Consider the following 20,229-nt stretch of genomic DNA (forward strand, 5'->3'; position numbering starts at 1 on the left):
GACCCACTCCAGCAGCTCGGCATCTCTCTGAGAGGAGCTCACAGGATCACAGATTAACTGAGGTTGGAAGGGATCCCTGCAGATCAATGCACAGGAATGTGCCCAGGTGGGTTTGGACTGTTTCCAGAGAGGGAGACTCCAAGCACTCCTTTGGGCATCTGTTCCAGAGCTCTGCCACCCTCAACCTAAAGCAATTCTCTCTTATGTTGAGGGAAAACTTTTTGTCTTTGAATTTATGGCCATTGCTCCTCATCCTGTCACCACTGAAGAGAGTCTGGCACCATCCTCGGACACACCGGGGAGACACTGACATGGATTGCTGAGATCCCCTCTCAGCCTTCCCTTCTCCAGAGTAACCCGGCCCAGCTCCGCAGTGTCTCCTCATCGGAGAGGCGCTGCAGCCTCCCAGGATTTGCAGAGATGCCCCAAATCCTGTGGGTGCGCTCCGCAGGTCCCCCTGAGGGAGCTCCCGGTGCCCCTGAGGGGGCTCCCCTCAGCGCCGCCCCCGCGCTGCCGGCGGCGCCCTGCAGGTGGCGCTGCGCGGCGGGGCCGGGCCGGCACAGCAGGAGGGGGAGGAGGAGGAGGAGGCAGCGAGTGCCCGGATCGGCCGCAGCCGCCGCCGCCGCCCCGCGCAATCCGCCGCCATCCGCCGCGCCCCGCGCCCATCACCCGTCCGCACCCGGCTCCGCAGGCACCCCCGGCTCCCCGCCACCACCACAGGTGGGTATCGGGGGCCGGCGGCGGCGGCGGCCGCGGATATTCGGGGCGGTGAGTGGGGCCGGGGGGGGAGGAGGAGGAAGGGGAGGGAGAGGGGAAGGTGGGACGAGGCAGCGCTAAAATGGAGCCGGAGCCAGCGGCTGCGGCACCCCGCGGCCTCCCGGCTCGGGCGGGTCCCGTGGGCGGCTTGGGGGGGTGACTCTCCCCGGTTTCTCGCTGCTGTGGCCGCCGGTGTTTCTTGTGCGAGCCGCCCCCCTTCTCCCTGCGGGGACGGGCCCGCCGCGGGGCCTGGCCGGGCCCATCCCCGGTGGGGCCGCCGGGGCTCGGGCCCCTTGTCCGGGCTCCGGCCCGCCGCGCTCCCCGCCGGGTGCAGCCGGCGCGGGGGGCTCCCCGCCGCAAAGGCAGGTTGTTTTTTTTTTTTGGTCGTCTGGAGTGTGACACAAAGATATTTTTGTCGCGCCGTGTGTGTCTCAGCAAAACAAGGGGGGGGGGTGGCATCCAGAAGGCTCGGCCGGTTTGTTATTGTGCGGGAGCTACAAAAGGGCCGCTGAGGCCGAAATGCGGCTGGGGCGTGGGGGAGGGAGCGAGGATGGAGTTTGTGCGCTGGGCGAGCTCGTTTGGTAGGTTTGGAAATATGTTTAGGCCTTTTTTTTTTTTTTTTTTTTTTTTATGTTCAAGAAGGAGTTTTTCAATTCTGTGTGGGAGCATCTGTGCTGCAAGCTGGGGGAAACCCTAATGCGGGTCCTGGGACACGGGCTGAGCATCTTTTCCGGGGGGTGTTTTTAGTCGTGTTGGTTGTGAATTTAGAAAACAAAAAGTCCCCCATATATTCAAATTCAAACCTGCTGTAATGGGTTGGTATGAGCTGGAAATTGTGGGTTTTGTTAGGAAAGTTGTTTTGTTTGGTTTCTGTTTTCTGGGTGTGCAAAGGGTGAGATACACACTGAGCATCTACTCATCAGATAAGTGTTCGTATATTGATGTTACTGTTGTTTGGGGTGATTATACAGTAAACATTAACGTTTAGGGATTTAGTAGTTTTCTTTCTAGGAACAGGTATAAAGTGTAAGCACATTGCAGTGTGTTCATCATCTACTAGGGAGGAAGGCATCCCACCTCTTCTAGCACTGAATCCAGGTTTATAGTGGAAGCGTTGGTTTTGTTAAGCCTTGTCTTACCGATTCACTTGACACCTCCACTGGAATGGCCTCTTCCATGATGGATAAATAGCTGGTCCCCGTCTTGGAGAGCCCAAATTTGGAGAATCGACTCCTGATGAGTAGGGTTCAGATATAAACTGGCCAGGACATTACTTTTGTACTTGCCTTTTCCATATTCAGTGTCACTGGGGTAGTGAAACCCCCAGTGACGCTGAACAAAAACTATTGCTCTGAGCCAGAGGGGCTAAAGTCATCTGGAAGAGGTAGGGAAGGCAAGGCCATAGTCTGAAAGCAGAATTTAAAGAGAGGATGGAAAGTGATGTTTTCAGGCTGATTTCTGACTGAAAATGTGAAATATTTACATGCATTTTTCACTCCTAGTGAAGCATTGTAAATGAGCTTAGGTTTTATCAGGAGCTCACCTGTGGTCCATGAGCTCTTTGTGGGCTCATCATGGGTGATGCTGTTTCTTTTGGGTCTCTGGCTTAAGAAGTTTTTCCTAGTTAGCAGAATATTTTGGGATTACAATAAACGGCACCTCTCCCATAATGTTTTTCTTGTAAAAATTTAAAAGTTCAGATAAAAAACATACTCAGAAAAATTGCAGATACTGTTTGGAATTGCTGCTTTGTTGTTTTTGCAAGCCAGTGCGAGTACATCTGCTGTTAGCTGTATTTTGATTTTGTGTTTAATTTTTTGAGTGTCTTGAGTACCAGTTGATTCCTTTTTTTTTTATTCTTTAGTCTGGTACACTTTTCTGCATAGTTGAGTAAACTAGGTATCACATATTTGGGGATGCTTTCAGCATTCTTCACTGTTAACAAAACAAATTTTTACATGATTTGACAGATACCTTTATTTAAAAAATTAATTAAACCACGGTTTGATATGGGTTTCCAGATTTGTCATTATATAGTGCCTTGGTGCCTTGTTTTTTCTAAATTCAGATATTTTTTTCTTTGGTCTTACAGTGCATTTTTTTGATGCATTCTTGAGCTTTTTTTCTTTTTTCTATGTGTGCATGAGAGCTTAAAAGGGCAGCTCATCCAGCTGGCTGAAACTGGAAAAGTGAGTAAATAGTCCATAAAGATGCTGGAAGGGACATGCAGGGTTTAAAAGTATTTTTGTTTCAGTAAGTGAGTCATATCGCTAAATATTTTGTATTAAAGCTATTTCACTTTATAGTGACATCTTAATAAAACCTTTTAATAAAGCTTTGTGTAAGGCCTGACTTCAAAGGCTCATTTATTTGAACAACCTCCTAAAGGTGGTGGCGTTGGAGCTGTGTTTGTGTGACGCAGCTCCTGGGTGATGGCACAGGACAGGCAGCGCTCAGTGCCCGTGTGTGGCCTCCTCTCCTGCTGGGCTCACACCTGAGCTGTGCCTGAGGAGAACAAGGACCCCGAGCTGTGCACTGCAGCTCTGAGATGATCCAGGTCACAATTACCTGCCCTGTTCCAGAGTGCTTTGTGCTCAAGGCCTTCATTGTGCTTACCTGAGTGATTGAAAGTATTTAAGGGCAAGCCCTGCTACGTTTAAGTGCTGCTGAAAATAATAGTAAACCTTATATATATATATATATGTCTTTTTATGATGGTAGTCTACAAAGAGATTTTGCTCTAGTGGCATTTCCACTTAAAATTTTGTATTTTCATGTTGTAGGAATAGAAGCAGTACGAGCAGGAGAAACTTAGTGATACAATATGGTAACTTCAGGAGAGGGTTTATTCCAAGGGCTGGACCTCTCTGGTTCCCTGTTTCTTTTTACTACATTCCTCATTTATTCAGCAAGTTGGCACTGAGCTGTTGTCTCAGTATCAGACTTTGCTCTTAAGCTGATCCTGCCATGTTAAGTGGGTTTTGTTTTTCGTGTGTCACTGACTCATTCTTCTAATAGGTCGATAATTTCACAGCTCCTTATCACTAATTTCTCATGTGGAGCAGAAGAAATAGAACAGTGGTTCTGTCAGGTATCAGTGAGGTGAGAGCACAGAGAACAGGTTAAGGCTGGGGAGCTGCAGCTGTCTCCATCATAGAACAGCCATTTGTAACTTCTGAAATTAAGCGACTTGGTTACCAAACGGAAAACACCCTCTGAAGCTGGGTTTTGCCCACATCTGGGTTGGTTAAAGAGTTTTTCCTTCCCCTGCAAGGATAAAATGGGGCTAAAGCAGAACATTGCATTATATCCAGCCTCACTGAAACATAGCTCAGGCTCATGCTCTGTTAGTAAGTTGTACTAGAATTCAGGATGTTCCCTGCATGCGTGTGTACTTATTGTGCAAAAGTAACAGAGCAGTTGGAGCTTATGAGCTGTTTATTTCAGAGCAAAGCTGTTCTGATACTGACTTGTACAGCTGTTAAATCCTCATCTGTTTTTTTTTTTATTATTTGGAAGCATTTGGACAATAACCGAAGTGGACTGGAGGCTGCTTTAGTAGTCCTGTGTTGTTCTGTAATTGCCTGTGGCACTGGTTGGTTGTGAAGCTGCTTGTGCTGCGAGGTGTGTGGGGACAGAAGGTGTTAAAAGGTGTGTATGCAGCTCTGCAGGGGGTTATTTAACTTGCAGCCAAAATGCAATGTCTGTGGTTTGACTCCAGCACTTAAATTTTCAGGAGAGTGTTAGTAGGCTGGAAGGGGTGAAAAGGTGAGAAAGGGTGGAAGTGGGGGGTGAGCTCAGTGTTCCATTTTAAGAAGACTGCAGGTATTAATTTGTGGGGACTGATGAAAAGTCATACCTTGGGTGAAAGGGAAGAGAGATAATGACCAAGTTTGAAATGGGCAGCTGAGCCCGGCTTTAGTGTGAAGAAAGGGAGGACTTGCTGACAACCCTCTAGGATCTGGCCAAGAAGCCCACTCTGTTGGACTGTAGTATCTTGGTGTCTGCCAGGCTGCAATTAGCTATTGGGAGCACCCTGAATAGCCTTCGGATTTCAGATGGGTAGCACTTAGGAGGAGTAAACTACCGAGTATTTGCGCAATTAGTACCCTTTCTGAAGAGTTTTGCTTGAGGAATCCTTCCCAGGTAGCCATTGAGGCATTTAGATGGGAATTGTAGCCTTGGCTCGCCAAGGAGTGAATAGAGACAGATTTGAAGAGCTTGCACTGGGACTTTCCCTCCCCCAAGCGCTTATTGTGTGGGAATATAGTGATTTTTTTGGAAGAGTTCTGCTGCGGTGTGAGTTTTTCAGCTCTTCCTACCTGTATGTGGGCTGGGAGGCTGCACAAAAGACTCGACTGATCTTGTTCAGGGTTGGGAGTGGGCTGTGAAGCAGGCAGGGGAGTAGGGACATGCTCAAGAGGTGCTCCTTCTTTGGCTACAATAATAACTATGGTTTTATCTTTTATTGAAATAACCAAGCTTCAAGAACGGTCATTCAGAACCAGATTCATGTGATCTTGCATATTATTATTGTCTTAATATTCTGCATATGAGCTCTATTGATGCCTGTGATCATATTGCACTGAAAGCAGAGTATGGGGTAGTTCATTTAGGAGGTGTTTGCAGCATTCCCCATCCCAGCATGCAAGGACCTGCCCCTCCCAAAAACTTATCTGGAGCAGGAGCCTCATGCTGCTGCTGGCCCCACAGCGTCAGGCAGGCAGTGTGATTTAGGAAGAATTGGCCCCAGAAAGTGGGAGATGAAGGCTCTATTTCTTGCTCTGCCACTTAGCATAGCTGCAGAGTTCTGTGGTGTCGTTTTCCTATCTGGAAAATAGAAGTGATGACGCTTATACACCTTGTCAGTTATGCACTGCAAATATCTATGTAAATGAAAGCATCTGTGAAATGTTTTCACTTCCTGCCTGGCTCGGAGTAGTCCAGATGTCCTGGGCATAGTCCGAGTTGCTTAGCTCTCCAGAAAACCTAAAGATGTCTAAAGCTTCTTTCTTCAGGGTACTGAAATCACAACACATGTAAGGTGCTTTCTTACCACTTTGTACCTGTGTCCCTTTCCCATGACATTTCTCTTAACATCCTTGGCACTCATTTGTGCAAATGGCTCCTGTGAATAGGCTTCCTGTAAGGAGAATTGCTGTGCAATGCTGCATTGCCCTAGTGCTGTTCAGACTGGGGAGCCTGGAGGAAGACTTCCTTGGAAGCTTCAGCCTCTGCAGTGTTTATGAACTGCAGGCTTGTCCGGACTGCTTGTCATCTTATTAATGGCTTGAACCAGCTGCATCAGTCTCGATGGCTGTGGGAATTGGGAGAAATCTGATAGAGAAAGAGCTATTCAGCTCTTGCCAGGGCAGCTTTGTACCCTGCAGCATGTACCTGCCAGGGGAGCTCCCAGCAGTGCCTTGGGAAGGAATGAGGCCAGAGGGATTTGCTCAGCAGGGGTGTAAAGGAACCTCTCCCTTGCTTGTGCAGCAAGGGATTGACATTTGCTGCCTGTTGATCAATAGCATTGGGGTTTCTCTCTTCATAAAGAAAACCTTCTGTGCATAACCTGAGTGGGAGCTGGGGCCCTGAAGTCAACAGACAACCTCAGAGAGTGGAGGGGTGTTGCCAAAGTCCAGACTTTGTTGTGAGGCTCATCAGGCACAGGGTAAGCATCCACATCCCCATTCCAGTGTGATCCTTCCTGAGACTGCAGAGAAAACAGAGCAGCTTACTCAACAGCTGGTGGCATTTGTGTGGAAAGAACTGTTTCTGTTCCTGAAAAAAGGACTGTTAACCCAGAGGACTGCCAGCTTTGCTCTGATTTCATCTCTTGGAGCTGTGACATCTCTGCTTTTCTCTCTGCTTGGTTGCAGTAAAATTCAGTAAATAAAGTTCACTGCTGAGAGATGGAGTAAGTTGCTGAGCTTGGGACCTGGTGAAGGATTTGTCAAATGTTTGATGGAGAATCATTGTCCAGTGGCCAGTGGTGGCCTTGGATGGGTAGTGCTCACCAAGATAAGCTACTGGTAGCACAGGTATTTCACCTATGCTGCTCTTGCTATGGCTCACCTGGTTATATGGGTATCATGGCTGCGATGACTTTTCAAAGTCTGCATAGGCAGAAGTATCAGGACTAAGGGACTTTCACAAATCTTTACATGCAGTGGTGTTTATTTTTAGTGATGGAAGAGTCTTTGCTTCCATCTATCAGACCTCAGGTGTTGTGCAGTGCTTGAGAACAGTTTGTGTGGTTGTGTCCTGCCCTTGTTGGCTCCTCAGGAGCAGTAGGCAGGACTGTGGGTGTATTTTCTGTGCCAGTGGACAGTCTTTTCCAGTGGAAGGGAGCGTTCTGGACATGGCAGGTGTTGCTGCAGTGCATTTCCTCGTCATTTGACATTTTCTCTGGGAGTCTTGGCACACAGCTTTGGGTGGCTGAAGCAGGCACGTGAGTTCTGAGAATTCTTGCTGTCTACAGTCTTAGTTGAGCAAACTGTTCCTCTGACTTGGACTGATAGAGCCAGTTCTGTTACCCATCAGGAGAGCCCACCAGCTACTCACAGTCTGTTATTGTTGCTCAGATACTTAAATGCCCAATTTACCTTACAATTCAGCTGAGTGTTGCCAGGAGATTTCTGAACAAGTTTTGCCAACAGAGCATTATGCCAGGTATTTCTTTTGGTTTTGAATTTAAATTGCTTGTGATCAGCCTCCTTGTTTTGGTGTTGACTGAACAGGATGTTGTGTCTGTGTGTTCCCCCTGGACACTGAGATCTCAGAAGAACCTCAGCAGGGCAGAATGGAAGGCAGAATCTATGTGGAGGTGGAGGGTCGAGTGTTTCAACTCTGACCCTTGGTTGTAGGGGAGCCAGAGTGAAAGTGCAACTCCTAAGTGTACAGATTTGCACTTGAATGTGAGCCTTGTTGGGCAGGCAGCTCGCAGAGATCATGGGGTCCCTTCCCTTTCCTCTTGTACCAGAGAGGTTGGGATCTGGATCTGTTGAGGCCACAGGTGATCCTTGTTGAACCGAGCTGCTTTCTCCTCCCTGGGTTTTGCCTCTGAAATATATAACAGCAAAGAAATAGATTCTTTTACTTCACTTTGTGCTGGGCCTTGTCACCTTAAACATCTTCCAGGATGAGAGGGTAAGGAGTGCAGTGTTGGTAGCTGGTGCCTCCAGGTTGTTCCACATGAGACACCTTCCTGCTTCCCTGCAGGTTATGAAAGCCTTGCAGCACTTCCTCTTGAGTTGGAGATAAAGGTTATGCATTCCTGACAAGCTGGCACCAGTGGGTCAGTTCCATTTCTACAGCATGGTGGGGCAGATGGGTGAAACTGGCTGTTTCTTTGGTGGGCTGTTGTAAACAAACATTCCTTTTAAGGAGAGAATTAACTGCACACCTTGGGTTTTCTGTTGCTTGAAAAAGAGGGGGAGTTTTATGAGCACAGAATCTCATAAGTATTTTCTGTGGGCTGTGGACCAGCCTTCTGACTGGCTTTTTTTTTTTGCTCTATGCCATAGTCTTCATCCTCAGGATGAACTATTTCTTTGTCTGCATCCTCAATTACTGGAGGTCAGGGCTCCTTTCCAGGGTGTGGTGTTGTCTGTCCAGCCCGCACAGAAAGGACCACAGAACTCATTAATGTTTTTGTTTAAATACAATTGAGCTATTCTCCAGACTTTAGTCTTCTTTATCTGTTTTACAGTAAGTTACAATTCCAGCCTCTCTGGCTGCCTTTGCCTTGCCTGCCTTCCCAGCACTGGAAAAGCTGTTTAGCAGAGAGGTGAAGCTTCTGTATTCTAAGGCTAAACCTGACATTGCAAAGACCTGTTTTCTCTAAAATGTGCAGTGAGTCACTGACAGTAGTTGTGATTCCTAGCCTGTTGGTACATTCAGATGAGGGGGCAGCAGGTGAGCTTGGTGAAGGCAGAACTGAGAAAACGAGGTCAAGTCATCAGACAGGACATGCCCTTTCTGTCTCCCTTCCCTGCTGTCAAGTTTTACCACTGTCTGTAGAGCTCCACAATGTGGAGTTATGATAGATCTGCTGTCCAGAAGAGACTGCCTCTTCTTTTCATTGTCCTGCTCTCTGTTTCAAATCCTGGGAGGCTTGACTTAGAGGTCTGAGGATGGGGCTGGACAGCAGGGATTCTCTGGCAGACAGCTTCCAACAATATTGCATGGCTAACCATATACCTCTGCAACAAACCATGGCAGATGTGATCCTGGTCTCCTGTTCCTGAGCCAAGGTTCATGGGAGATGGAGAGAAGCTGGAATTGTGCAGGATTAAAAGAACTGGTACCACCAAATAATGCCTATTGAGCTAAGCAAGGAGCGTCCCTCTTGTGAATCAGCTCAGTGAAGGAGGTGTGTTGTGTTTGTTATCTCTTCTCTGCACTGCAGACTCCTGACTTGCTTTTACCCTGTCTGGCAGGATTTGGTGCAATTTTCTGGCACTGTGTTTGGTGTTACATCCAGATCTTGGCAGGGCCTTTTTCAGGTGTACCAACAAATCTTGGCATCTCCCTCTGGAAGTGATGCAGTAGAATGAGAGCGAGAGGGTTTTTTGTGGCTTAGACTCTTGCTACAGCCTCTGCCTGCTGCACAGCTCTTCTGCATTGATCCCATTGACTTTGTACTTGGATGCTGATATTTTTCTGTTGCTCCCTGTCTTACTAAGCAAGCTCTGCTGGGAACTGAATGCTCACCTGGTCCCTTCCTTGCTAGGCTCATGATCCCTGCATGGTCCAAACAGGGCTTTTGCAGGATATAAGTGCATCTGACAGCAAGTCCCAGGCAGGTGATGACAGTGTCTCACCAAAGGCCTCCCAAGGGCAGCCAGTGGTGTCTTTCATCACTGAGGCAGGTGCTGAGTGTTTCACAGATACGTGGTTCTTGGTGGGACATGTTCCAGAGGTAGTGGTATCTCTGTGCTGACAGATGAATGTTCAGCTATGGAAGTACAAGTAAAATTGACCTGTGTGTGTATTTAAAGAAGAGTGAACATCATTAATCTTCTGTAAAACTATACTGTGTTTTTTAAAAGGTTTCACATTGCTGGTAACATTAGGAACCACAATGTATTTCAGTTTAAGGTAACTCCAGACACTTTCCCCTTCTGAAAGTACTATTTAGCTTTTCCAACCTGTGAGTTTCTAAACAATTTATATAAAATTATGTCAGAAGTTTTCCTGCTTGTGCAGAAAAACCTTTTCCCTGTTTATTTCCATCGTGTTGCTTTTTGTGTTGTTGACTGCTGCTGTGAAGTGAGCAAGGAGTGAAGATCTGCAGTAATCAGGGCTGTGCTCCTTGTAGAGCTCGGTGGTGTGTGAGTAGCTGAAATGATTCCTTCTAGTATGTGTGTTACCTTTCATAAATCTGTTTGCCCTGCTCAGCTAAGGCTGGCTGACTTCCAGGTACTCCAGCTCCATTGAAGTCTTGTGAATAAAACACCAGCAGCCCAGCCTCCTGCATACATAGATTTGCAAAGAGCTTTGCAGACAATCCTTTTTGTCAGGAGTCCCTCAGTTTGGCTGTGTTTTCAGCTCGGGGATTTCCAGTTGTTACCAGTGCCAGTAACTCAAGGTTTTCACATTTTTTTGCAGGACAGGCAGTAGCTCTAAGACTTGCATGCTTGTAAATCTAATGTCTTAAAGACATTAAAATGTCACTGTTGTTTTCTGGATTAGAATTTATCTCTTTAAAAGCAAGTTAGACAGGGTCAATACCCAAAAATTTGATCCAGGGTAGTATGATGTGGACATGAGTATGCTTGGGCAGTGGATCTCTCTGCCTAAGTGCTTCAGTGCAGTTATTTGTATCCTGGGATCTCTAATGGGATTGGTCATACTGCAGTATTTTGTGATTGCTCAGACAGTGTTTTGCTGTCTGGTGCTGTCCCTGGTTATAGTAGAAGAATGAGAAGAGCTTACCCTTCATGCTGAAACTGATAGCAAACCTTCCCCCACAGACCTCTATAAACCCAGAAAGAAACCTTGCAGAAATGCTGGTGATTGATTTTTTTTATGATTTCTCTGTAACAGGGGATATTGCTTTCTTCAGGGTCAGCTGTCGGGCACGGGAGCCCTGAGCACAGGTCAGAGGCTCTGCCGAGGCTGTCAGTTTTCACTTGTCAGCATCAGCATGTGCCTTCTAGTTCCAGCTCTGCTAGTAATGAGCATGCAGGCTGGCAGTTCAGTTCTAAATGAACCACGATTTTTATCAGAAATAGCTTTGCTCTTCAAGACTAGAAGGCCTTCATGATCCCTTCCTGGATTCCCTGCTTAACTGTGTGATGGGAAGATAGTGCAGTGTTGTGCCAGCCTTGGGAGGTTCTGTGGCCTCTTTGAAGTGCTGTGGGTGACCTGGGTGCCGAGTGATCTCCCTGGCTGATAACACTCTTGGAGAGCTGGGATCTGCAGCTGCCAGGAGGGACAGGCAGCAAGGTCCTGCCAGTCCAACAGCTCTGACCCAGCTCAGTGCTGCTGCAGCCTCTTTGCACAGTGACTATGGAAATTGCTTCACGTCTCCATGGTCTCGATTTCCCCTTTGGAGAGCACACGAACAAAGCTGTGTTTCACCTCTTCAGAGCATTGAAGGAGTTGGAAGTAAATTTCATTTTTCCTGACAGCAGTTTTGTCTGTCCCAGAAAGTTTGACAAGGGGCTTTATCCCAACATGTCCCCAGCTTCTCTGCTGTGAAGTGGTTGTTTATTTTTTCCAAATCCTTTTAGTGATAGAAGATGTAATCAAGAGGCAGCTGAAACCCTGTTACATAACTGTTGTCAGCGTTTCTCTTTGGCAGCATTGCCCTGTGTGTTGTTTGCACACTGACTTTTAGGAACTCCTGGCTTTTCTGTTAACCAGATGATTCCTGAACCTGATCCTGGGTAGGTGATTTGTTGTTGTTGGGTTATTTTTAAACGCCTTCTAATTTTGTCTGATTTGAGCTTTCTAAACTTCAGAGGAGATTTTACTGCTTTTATTGTGAGGTTGGTACAGTGTTGACATGGTGTGGATAGGCCCTGAGCCAGGCTCCCTCTGCAAGGCTCAGTATACCTGTAAGAGCAGGTGGCTGTGCTCTTGCCAGCACATCACCCTCTGCTCTTTGTTCTGCTCTGGGGCTCCCACAGCTCTGCCCCTTCAAAAAGCTCATTGTTCTCAGTCCAGCTTGCGCTTTCCTGCCAAGTGTATGCTAATCAGTGTGTTTTCTCCCTCTCTTTTATGTCTGTCCTACTAATAAAATACAGTGCAAATGGGTAAGTGAGGGAGGAGCTGTTGTTTTCTTTGGCACATGGTGGCCATTTGAGCAAAGATGAACCAGACAGGAGCCAAAGATCTGTTTGCTACTCTGCAGGAAGAGGTGCCTCAAGACTGCCAGCCAGCCCCGTTGTCTCCACAAAGGCTTCACGCTGCAGCCCTGTGTGGTGGTCCAGCAGAAACGCTGTGAGGGGCTTCTTGGGGAGCCTGGTGTTTTTTCCTGAGCATCCTGTGAATGCAGTTGTTGAGTGACAGAAAACACTTTCCTTTCTCTCTCCCTGACCACCTAGTACAGTCCATGGCTTCTTGTTCCCCACAGACCTGGTTTAAATTCTGTAGTGCAAGAAGAAATGCTGTGTAGTGCCAGGCTTATTGGTCAGACACCTGCCCCCAGCAGCAGCCTTTAGATGGGCTTTACTGGGCCAGTTGCAGTTGGCACTGCATTCCCAGTCTGGCTCTGTCCAGCATGTTCACAGTCTGTGCTTTAATTTGTACATAATATGTGATGGACTAATCCTCTTACCTGCAAATTGTATTTGATAAGGCATTGCTGATGGGAATTTTAGCCTTTGGTCAGATACAGTTTCTTTCAGAAAGAGTGATTGCTGTCTCTGTGGGAAAAGGCTTTCAGCTGGGTGAGTTTCAGAAAGTGTGAGGGGTGGGAGGATCAGAGATATGTATATGTATGTATACACACACACACACATGTATATAGTGTTTGGTTACTCCCAGCACAGAGTTGAAACCCTAGAATGGTTTCGTTTTACCCTAACAGATGGTAAAATGAAACTGCCAGCAGTTTTGGGCTTGAAGTAGAGGCTTTACAACAAGAAATCTGGAAATCTAAATTATGTGTGAAAAGGTTAGATGAAGCTCCTAGATTTGAGAAAATATAGAACAGAATGATGCTTTTAAAAATGTAAGATAGGTCCATTGAAAGTAAGCAAAGTGTCTTTTCTGACATAAAAGTTGATGTACAGTGTGAGCACTGCATGTTTCAACTTTATCCCAGGCTCCAGGAGCCAAAAAGTCAAAGTAAGGAGTCTGCCTGCATGATGAGTGTTACTCATGACATGTTGTGTCAGCAAAGATCAGATTGAAAAATTAGCAAACCACATCCATTACAGAAAGTGTATTTCAAGATAAAAATTATGTTCAAGATGCCAGCAACAGAGGAATATAATTTTCTGGTAATGAGTTTGGAGAATTCATAGTGGAACAGCTGAACTCACAGGCTCAAGAATCTGAATCTGGTACAGTTGAGCAGGTTTTTTTCTGACTCCATAACTCTTTCATGGCCAGCCAATGAGACAAGGGGATTTGGAGAAATAGTTCTGTTGTCTTCCAGTGATGCTGTCAAAGCATTAATTGCTGGTATAAATGTGTCAGTGTGGAACCATAATCTAAACATTAAAAACCCAGTGCTTCAGGGGAAATTCAGTGATGAATTCCAGTGTGGTATAAGATACAAAGATACAGTGCTTTTCTGGCATTTATGTTTAGGAATCCTTGTGTTTAGCTGTTTATTGTCAGCCTTACTCTTTTGAAGCAGGGACTTGTTGACACCCCCCCTTGTGTTCTCATACTTAAAAGAATCTCACTTCTTTCAGCACTAGAGTGGCAGGAAAAAAAATGCCATGAGAAGTGTGTTCCTGCAGTTCTTTTCATTCAGTCTGTGAATCTTAAAGCCCAAATGCTTATTGTGACTAAAGAGGAGGGAGTTAAAACTTGTATCTTGGTGTGTGTGCTCACTTTTATGTTCAGTTCTTGCTGTTGTGTGTTCTGTGTTTTGCTTTTCCATGGCTGAACAATCCGTTTGATGGGGTTTCCCTGGTTCTTTTCCGTTAAAAGGCAGATTGGGAGCGGCGCAGAGAAATTTCCTTACTAGATGACATTTCATCGCAATGTCCGATCGTTTGGGGCAAATAACCAAGGGAAAGGATGGGAAAAGCAAGTACTCGACTCTCAGCCTGTTTGATAAGTATAAAGGAAAGTCAATAGAAGCTATCAGAACTACAGGTAAGAAACACCTCCAGAAAGCTCCTTTTGATGTCTTCCCAACAGTATTGTTGCAGAGCTTGTTCAGGTTGTTGACCCTGTGTGACACAGCTGGGTTGCACTGTTGGTGCAGGTGTCAAAGGCTGTGTTTTATTAAAACCTAGAGGAAAGTCTCCATGGCTCTTTTATTGTGGAGACATAGAGGAATTACACAGGACAGATGGGGGCTCTTGACCCTTTCATTTAGCCTGCTGCAGAGTGGACAGGTAGCAAACTTGAGTGGAGGCCTTACCAGGGCCTTAGGCTGTGCCAGGGCAGGGCACCTGAGCTGACTGAAGTGCCTTAAGCTGGTCAGACCTTGTGTGAGGTGAGAGTCAAGGACTGAAGGCCACTGGGAAAGAACCTGAGTTGGTTTTGCAGTGGGAATATGACCAAAAGTAGATAGTGGGTTCAAAAAAATTACTTTGCCTGGACTGGCACTGGTATGAGAATAGAAAACAAAAGATAAAATACTTTCTTAATATATGTGGCCTGGTGGATAGAGGTAGAAAATGGAGACCTCAGAATTCCTGGGTTAGGTGACCTGTTTGTCTTCTAAAAGGTGGACTTGGGTGGCCATTTCCCCAAGCTGTAAAAAGGTGGTATTGCTTCTCCTTGGTGAAATGAAAGAGCTACCTGTGCAAATCCTCCTAAAAGACTCTGTGAGCACTTTGTTGGGGAGAATTATTTTTCTCCCTCCCACTGTAGGAGCTGTTTGACAGCTGCATCTGTGGTCCTGTGGGAAACAACCTGTGTGTTGACATAGCAGCAGCACTTCTGCTGGGGCTGTGCCCAGCCACAGCTTCCTAATTAAGGTTACTTATCTAGCAGGATACAGCCCTCTGACCTGCTGCTGTTCCTTTCTCACCAGTTATTCCTAGACATGGCTTACAGAGTCTTGGGAAAGTTGCTGCTGCCCGGCGCATGCCACCTCCTGCAAATTTGCCTAGCTTGAAGTCTGAGAACAAAGGAAACGACCCCAACATCATTATAGTACCCAAGGACGGTACAGGATGGGCAAACAAGCAGGACCAGCCAGACCAAAAGAGGTGGGTAGAGTGAATCTTCAGTGAGTTTCAGCAGGCAGCAGTGGTTGTGCACTGCTGTGCCTGGTGTCAGACCTTACAGGGATCAGTTCTCTGTTGTCTGTGCCAATGCAGAGCCAGTGTTTTGGCTTGATCTTTTAGCAAGTGCCATATTATTACCAGGAGTTGTTTTCCTGCCTTCCTCCCCTTTGGTCTCACCTCTGCTGTCTCTGCTCAGTTCCAGTGCGACGGCTGCACAGCTGCAGGAGTCGCTGCCGCAGCAGGGTTTGCAGAAATCTGTCTCCAATTTACAGAAGCCGACACAGTCAATCAGTCAGGAGGTAGGTGCCAGCAGTCTCTGACTGCCCCCCTGCTTCCCCTGTCCCCAGGCAGCTTGAGGACTTTAATTGCCTGTGTTGCCTTGCGCTTAAGAAAAAGCTCCTGTATAATCAGTTATTGTTGAAGTGACTCTCTTGCGTCCAAGCTGCTGTGCACCAGGAGTGTTGTGCTGCTGTTACAGAAGTAAAATACACAGAATTATATTTCTCAAATGTGTGCAGTAAGTCTAGTTGCAGTCTAGGAAAAAATGGCTGGAATGTGGGATGGCTGGTTAGCACTTGTAAACTCCTACTTCAGTTGTAATTCAAATGTTGTTTTGTGACAACGGATCCGGCTCTTGTTCCCAGCCTGATGAGACTTGATGGGAAGAGATCTGGTCATGTGGGAGAAGTAGCCAGTGTTAGGACCTGAAAAAGCTGCTGGCAACTAAGAAGGTGTCCCAGAGAGTGCAAGGACCTGACCCCATATGTGTTTTAGATTTCACACTTATGGTTTAAAAAAAAATTCTCAGCCCTTGAGCTTCAGGGAAATCAGGACAGAAGTATGTTTTGAAGAGGAGAAGAGTGGCTAGTGCATGAGAAAGTAGGGTAGCCTTCAAGCTGAGATGTAGCATGGAACAAATCTGGAAGATCAAGGAGACCATTTGGGAAAATGCAGCAGAACAAAAGGAAAGCTTGATGAGAGTACAAGTTGAGGAAATAGGTGGTGAAAATGGGCAGAGCAGAGGATTTTTACTGTAGCATTGTAGTACACTGGAGTGGGGAACAGCTGACTGTAGTCGCAGCTTGAAGCTGTGGAGACCTTTGGTATCTGGGTGATCTGGAGGCCTGAACCATAGCAGGTGCCAGCCAGGAAATGAGAAACAGTCATGTATCTTAACTGATCCATGCTGGGGTTTCTTTTTGCTTTGTTTTGTTTTCAGAGTACAAATTCAGTGCCAGGTGGACCAAAGTCATGGGCACAGCTGAATGGAAAGCCAGCAGGACAAGAAGGTGGTGAGTATGATAAACAGAGCTGGTATGTGCCTGCTTTTCCCAGACAGGCATGAAATGGGGAGTGCTCCATTTCTTTCTGCCCTCCCTGTCAGCCTGGTGCAGAATGGGAGTGAGGCCTTCTGAGTCCTGTTCCCAGTCTGTGTGCTGTGTTGGCTGGAATGATGCAGCTGAATCAGTTCAGGGCTGCCAGTGCAAGACGTGGCTTGAATAGAATGTGTCTCATGGCCATATCAAACCAGAGCAAGTCATGCCCTTGGGATGCAGCAGGGGGTTCTTGGAGGGGAAGGTTCTGAAGGAGAAAGGAAACATTTGTCCCCATCATGAGCATCTTCAGTCAGCCCAGAGCAGTGTGTAACAAAGGTGCAGTGAACACTGTGAAATAGGGGAGAGATTGCTTTAGAAGGGAAGAAAGGTACCTTGGAAGGGGGAAATGCGTCTCCATCGGCAGTATCAAGGGGATCTTCACCTAACTGGGTAGTCAGAAGTGAGGCTGGAATGTTCTTGTACAGTGTCTGATCCAAGGGAATTGCAGTGTCACTGGGTGGAAGTGGCTGTGGAGCTGCTGCAGGGTGCACTCGCCTACACATTGGCTGAGGCCTTGCTATTAAGTCTTCCTCAGTAACTGTGCTGCTAATGGCTTCTGCTTGACTGAGAATCCTGAAGCAGTGTTAACGTGAATTGGGAGTTTAGTTGTGTTCAGATGCATCTGTTTCCACACAGGAGGTGGTTTCCAGCTGCACTGAGTAGTGCCATTAAAACCAAACTGAGAATAACAGCTCAGTTCCAGTGTGAACAGACCTGGAACCATTCATTTGTCAAGTGAAATTGCAGAGTTATTTGAAAGAACTTAGACAGCTGCTGATTGCAGAAACAGAGGGGACAAATTTACCCTAAATTAAACGAGGCCCTTAATGAGAGGGTGTTTCTCAAAGGCTAAATGTTAAAGCAGAAACTTGTACTTGCCTGAGGCTGGTGGCCAGTGCAAAGACTGTCTTGTTTGGTTAATTGGTATTTTTTGACTCTTGCTGTATAGGCCTCCTGTACAGTCATTCTGAAATCTGATCATCTAACAATATTCTTATAGCATTTTTTGAAAACTCATTCTAGGTCACACTTAACAATATAGAGTTCTCAACCCAAGAAAACAGTTGCCTATGTGGCTAAGAGCAGCTTAATTAGAAGGTAACTGAATCACAGAACCATCAGAAATCTGTCTGAAAGGATTTCTTAGACCATCCCACGCTTGCACCTCCTCTCTAATGCTTTTCCTTCTTAGCTAATTCAGGTATTACAAAGAGGAGAATCTCTTGCTTTTTGCTCTTTTAAAGTCTCAGAGCTGTAAAATCTCTTCTGGATGGTGTATCCTGAAGAAATGTGGCCTAATAAATTAATTATGGACTTCACATGACTGTGTTTTTGTATAAAGGACATCTGGAGAAATAAAAGGGGCACCAGATATTTTTTCAGTGTGATGCTGCTTAGGGTTAGAGTACAAATTGTTAATGGCTGCACATAAATAGTCCTTACATGGTGCAGCCTTTCCCGGGGGTAGGTATCTCCCCTGAAAGACACTTGCCTCTGCCATTCTAGTTCAGTAAAAATCAGAACTCTTCAGCAAGTGTTAGCTACTTTGCAATAAATTAGGCAGTGTCCTTAAGTATTTTCATCTGTCTAAAATTAAAAGTGTTTTGTGCAGCTGTTGCAAAGTCTTTCGTGGAAATTTCACATGGGAGGTCTTGTGCAGTGTGCAAGTTCCAGAAAGTAAAAATTACTTAAGCTAGTCTGTCTTGATTCTTCAGGGAAAGGAAGAAGAAAGACATCTGAGATGAGACTGTTGTCAAGTCTTCAGTACTCATGGCTAATACTTCCAATATCATTCTGAAATGCCGTTTTTAAGAGAGCTTTAGCCAAGTAGCACTAAGAAACAGTTCTCAAAAAAAGCAATTCTTTTAATGTGTAATAGTACAATAATGCTTGTAATTTCCTTTTATTCATTGTTATCGTGCCAACAGATTTAGGAGAATTGCTGTGTTTCGTGTTCCAGTCACTGGCAGATCTTTAGAATTGACAGAACTGTTGTTCTGGAGTGACTGATGACTCAGCAAGACAATTTGCCAGTGACTAGAAATGAGCTTGGCCTGATCTGGGCAGTGATCTGCATCTTGAAAATGCTGCAGCAGGGAGGAGAGCATAGAACATCTGTCCTTACCTGTGGTGTTTCACTGATACATCGACAAAAATCTCAACAATCGACTTTCCTGGCAGAGTGAGGTCTGAGCAAAAAAGAGTCTGAATAGAGATGTCAAATACTTGATAGCAGGATATCATTTATGAGTGATCTTGCAGAATTTATATCTCTGCCTCTGTCTGAATTCTGTACTTCTCAAAAATAATTGGAAGATAAGGAAGTTCACTGACTTTGTTGAATGTGAGAATTTAAATGAAATCCTGAGTGTGGGAGTGCTGGGTGAGGACATGTGTTGTCATGTTGGTGACAGTGTCTGAGAGTGTTGGGGATGTGAAGTGAGGTGCTGGTATGATGGTAATTTGGGTTTAAATCTGCCAGAGGCCCAGATTCCCAGGAAACACACTTCCAGACTGATCTCATAAGGGAGTTGCAGCACTGGACAGAAGCACTCAGAGAAGTCTGAGTCCCACATTATTTGTCTGACAGGTTCAAGGGCCTCAAGCCGACTGTTATCCTTCTCTCCCGAGGAATTTCCGACGCTGAAAGCAGCTGGCGAGCAGGACAAGGTTGGCAAAGAAAAGGGCGCCTTAGATCCGTCGTATGGGCCAGGACCAAGCCTCCGCCCCCAGAGTGAGTGAAGGATTGTCTGTCTGCCTTACCCCAGCTCCATAACCCCATTGACCCTATTTTGGACAGGGGTGCCAGTTCACAGTAGTACCAAGAACTCCATTCTTACATTTCCTTTTATCTTTTTATGAGCTTACACATGTCAGACTGCTTAGCAGATGATCACAGATGGGCATGTAGTGCTGATGTTCTGTGGTCCAGACAGCCAAGTATGGACTGTCATCTACTATACTGTTTAATAAAAATTGCTGATGTTGCAAAGCAGTCCCCTTCCCAGACTGGGGGAGCCACAGTGAAATCAGTGTGTGGTGTACTGTGGCTTCTCGTTCTGTGTTTTTGCATCTAATTGGCCTCAATTCTGCAGGGTGAGGACTGTGGAGATGGATGGGGAACACTCTGGTAGGAGTTCAGGTTTATTGGCAAACAAGGACACCACTGGTGCAGCAATTACCTAGTAACAGCTGATGCTGCTCCTCTCTTAAGCAAATAAACACAGTTGGAAATTCTTCTTGGTCCTTGATATTTTTCTACAACCTTGGGGTAATTAGGGCTTGACCAGAGTACTTGAGGTTTCGAGTCTTTCTGGCAGAGTGGTTGCCTGCATTTACAAATATTAACATAATTATCATCTCCCTTCCAGATGTCACCAGTTGGAGGGAGGGCGGTGGGAGGAACGTCACCTCTGCCACATCTCTGACCGCCTCCCCTGCTGAGCTGGGCAGCAAGACCTCCAGCACTGGAGACGGGGCCCCCTCCTCAGGGAGCACCAACGATCCCAAGGAGCCGTCTCTGCGCCCAGCTCAGCCCGTCCGCAAAGGGGCTTCGCAGTTCATGGGAAATGTCTACCAGCCACCCACCTACCACGACATGCTACCTGCTTTTGTGAGTCACCCTTTCTCCACACCTTTGTGATGCCCTTCATTCTTAAGATAAGGGAGGAGTTGAAGTCAGCTGAGATGTGTTTTCTGGATTCTCAGTTGGCTGCTAGGGTTTGCTT

The 20,229-nt window shown here is 46.3% G+C and overlaps 1 protein-coding gene across 7 annotated transcripts in view; it reads left to right on the plus strand.

Moving 5' to 3' along the window:
- Nucleotides 1–578: 578 nt before the first annotated feature.
- PRRC2B (proline rich coiled-coil 2B) overlaps nucleotides 579–20,229 on the plus strand; it is a 46,508-nt gene continuing 26,857 nt past the window's right edge. For 4 of the 7 annotated variants that reach the window (XM_031506325.2, XM_021543515.2, XM_031506328.2 and 1 more), the window contains exons 1-7: nucleotides 579–720; nucleotides 13,873–14,040; nucleotides 14,930–15,107; nucleotides 15,322–15,424; nucleotides 16,345–16,417; nucleotides 19,092–19,235; nucleotides 19,873–20,114. In XM_031506325.2, coding sequence (XP_031362185.2) covers nucleotides 13,926–14,040; nucleotides 14,930–15,107; nucleotides 15,322–15,424; nucleotides 16,345–16,417; nucleotides 19,092–19,235; nucleotides 19,873–20,114 — 855 coding nt within the window. In that variant the 5' untranslated portion in view covers nucleotides 579–720; nucleotides 13,873–13,925. Of the gene's footprint in view, nucleotides 769–13,872; nucleotides 14,041–14,929; nucleotides 15,108–15,321; nucleotides 15,425–16,344; nucleotides 16,418–19,091; nucleotides 19,236–19,872; nucleotides 20,115–20,229 lie in introns of all 7 variants that reach the window. The other 3 variants (XM_031506326.2, XM_031506327.2, XM_077787893.1) reach the window with 3 other exon arrangements.

Source organism: Lonchura striata, chromosome 22 (genome assembly GCF_046129695.1).
Source record: "Lonchura striata isolate bLonStr1 chromosome 22, bLonStr1.mat, whole genome shotgun sequence".
Lineage (NCBI taxonomy): Eukaryota > Metazoa > Chordata > Aves > Passeriformes > Estrildidae > Lonchura > Lonchura striata.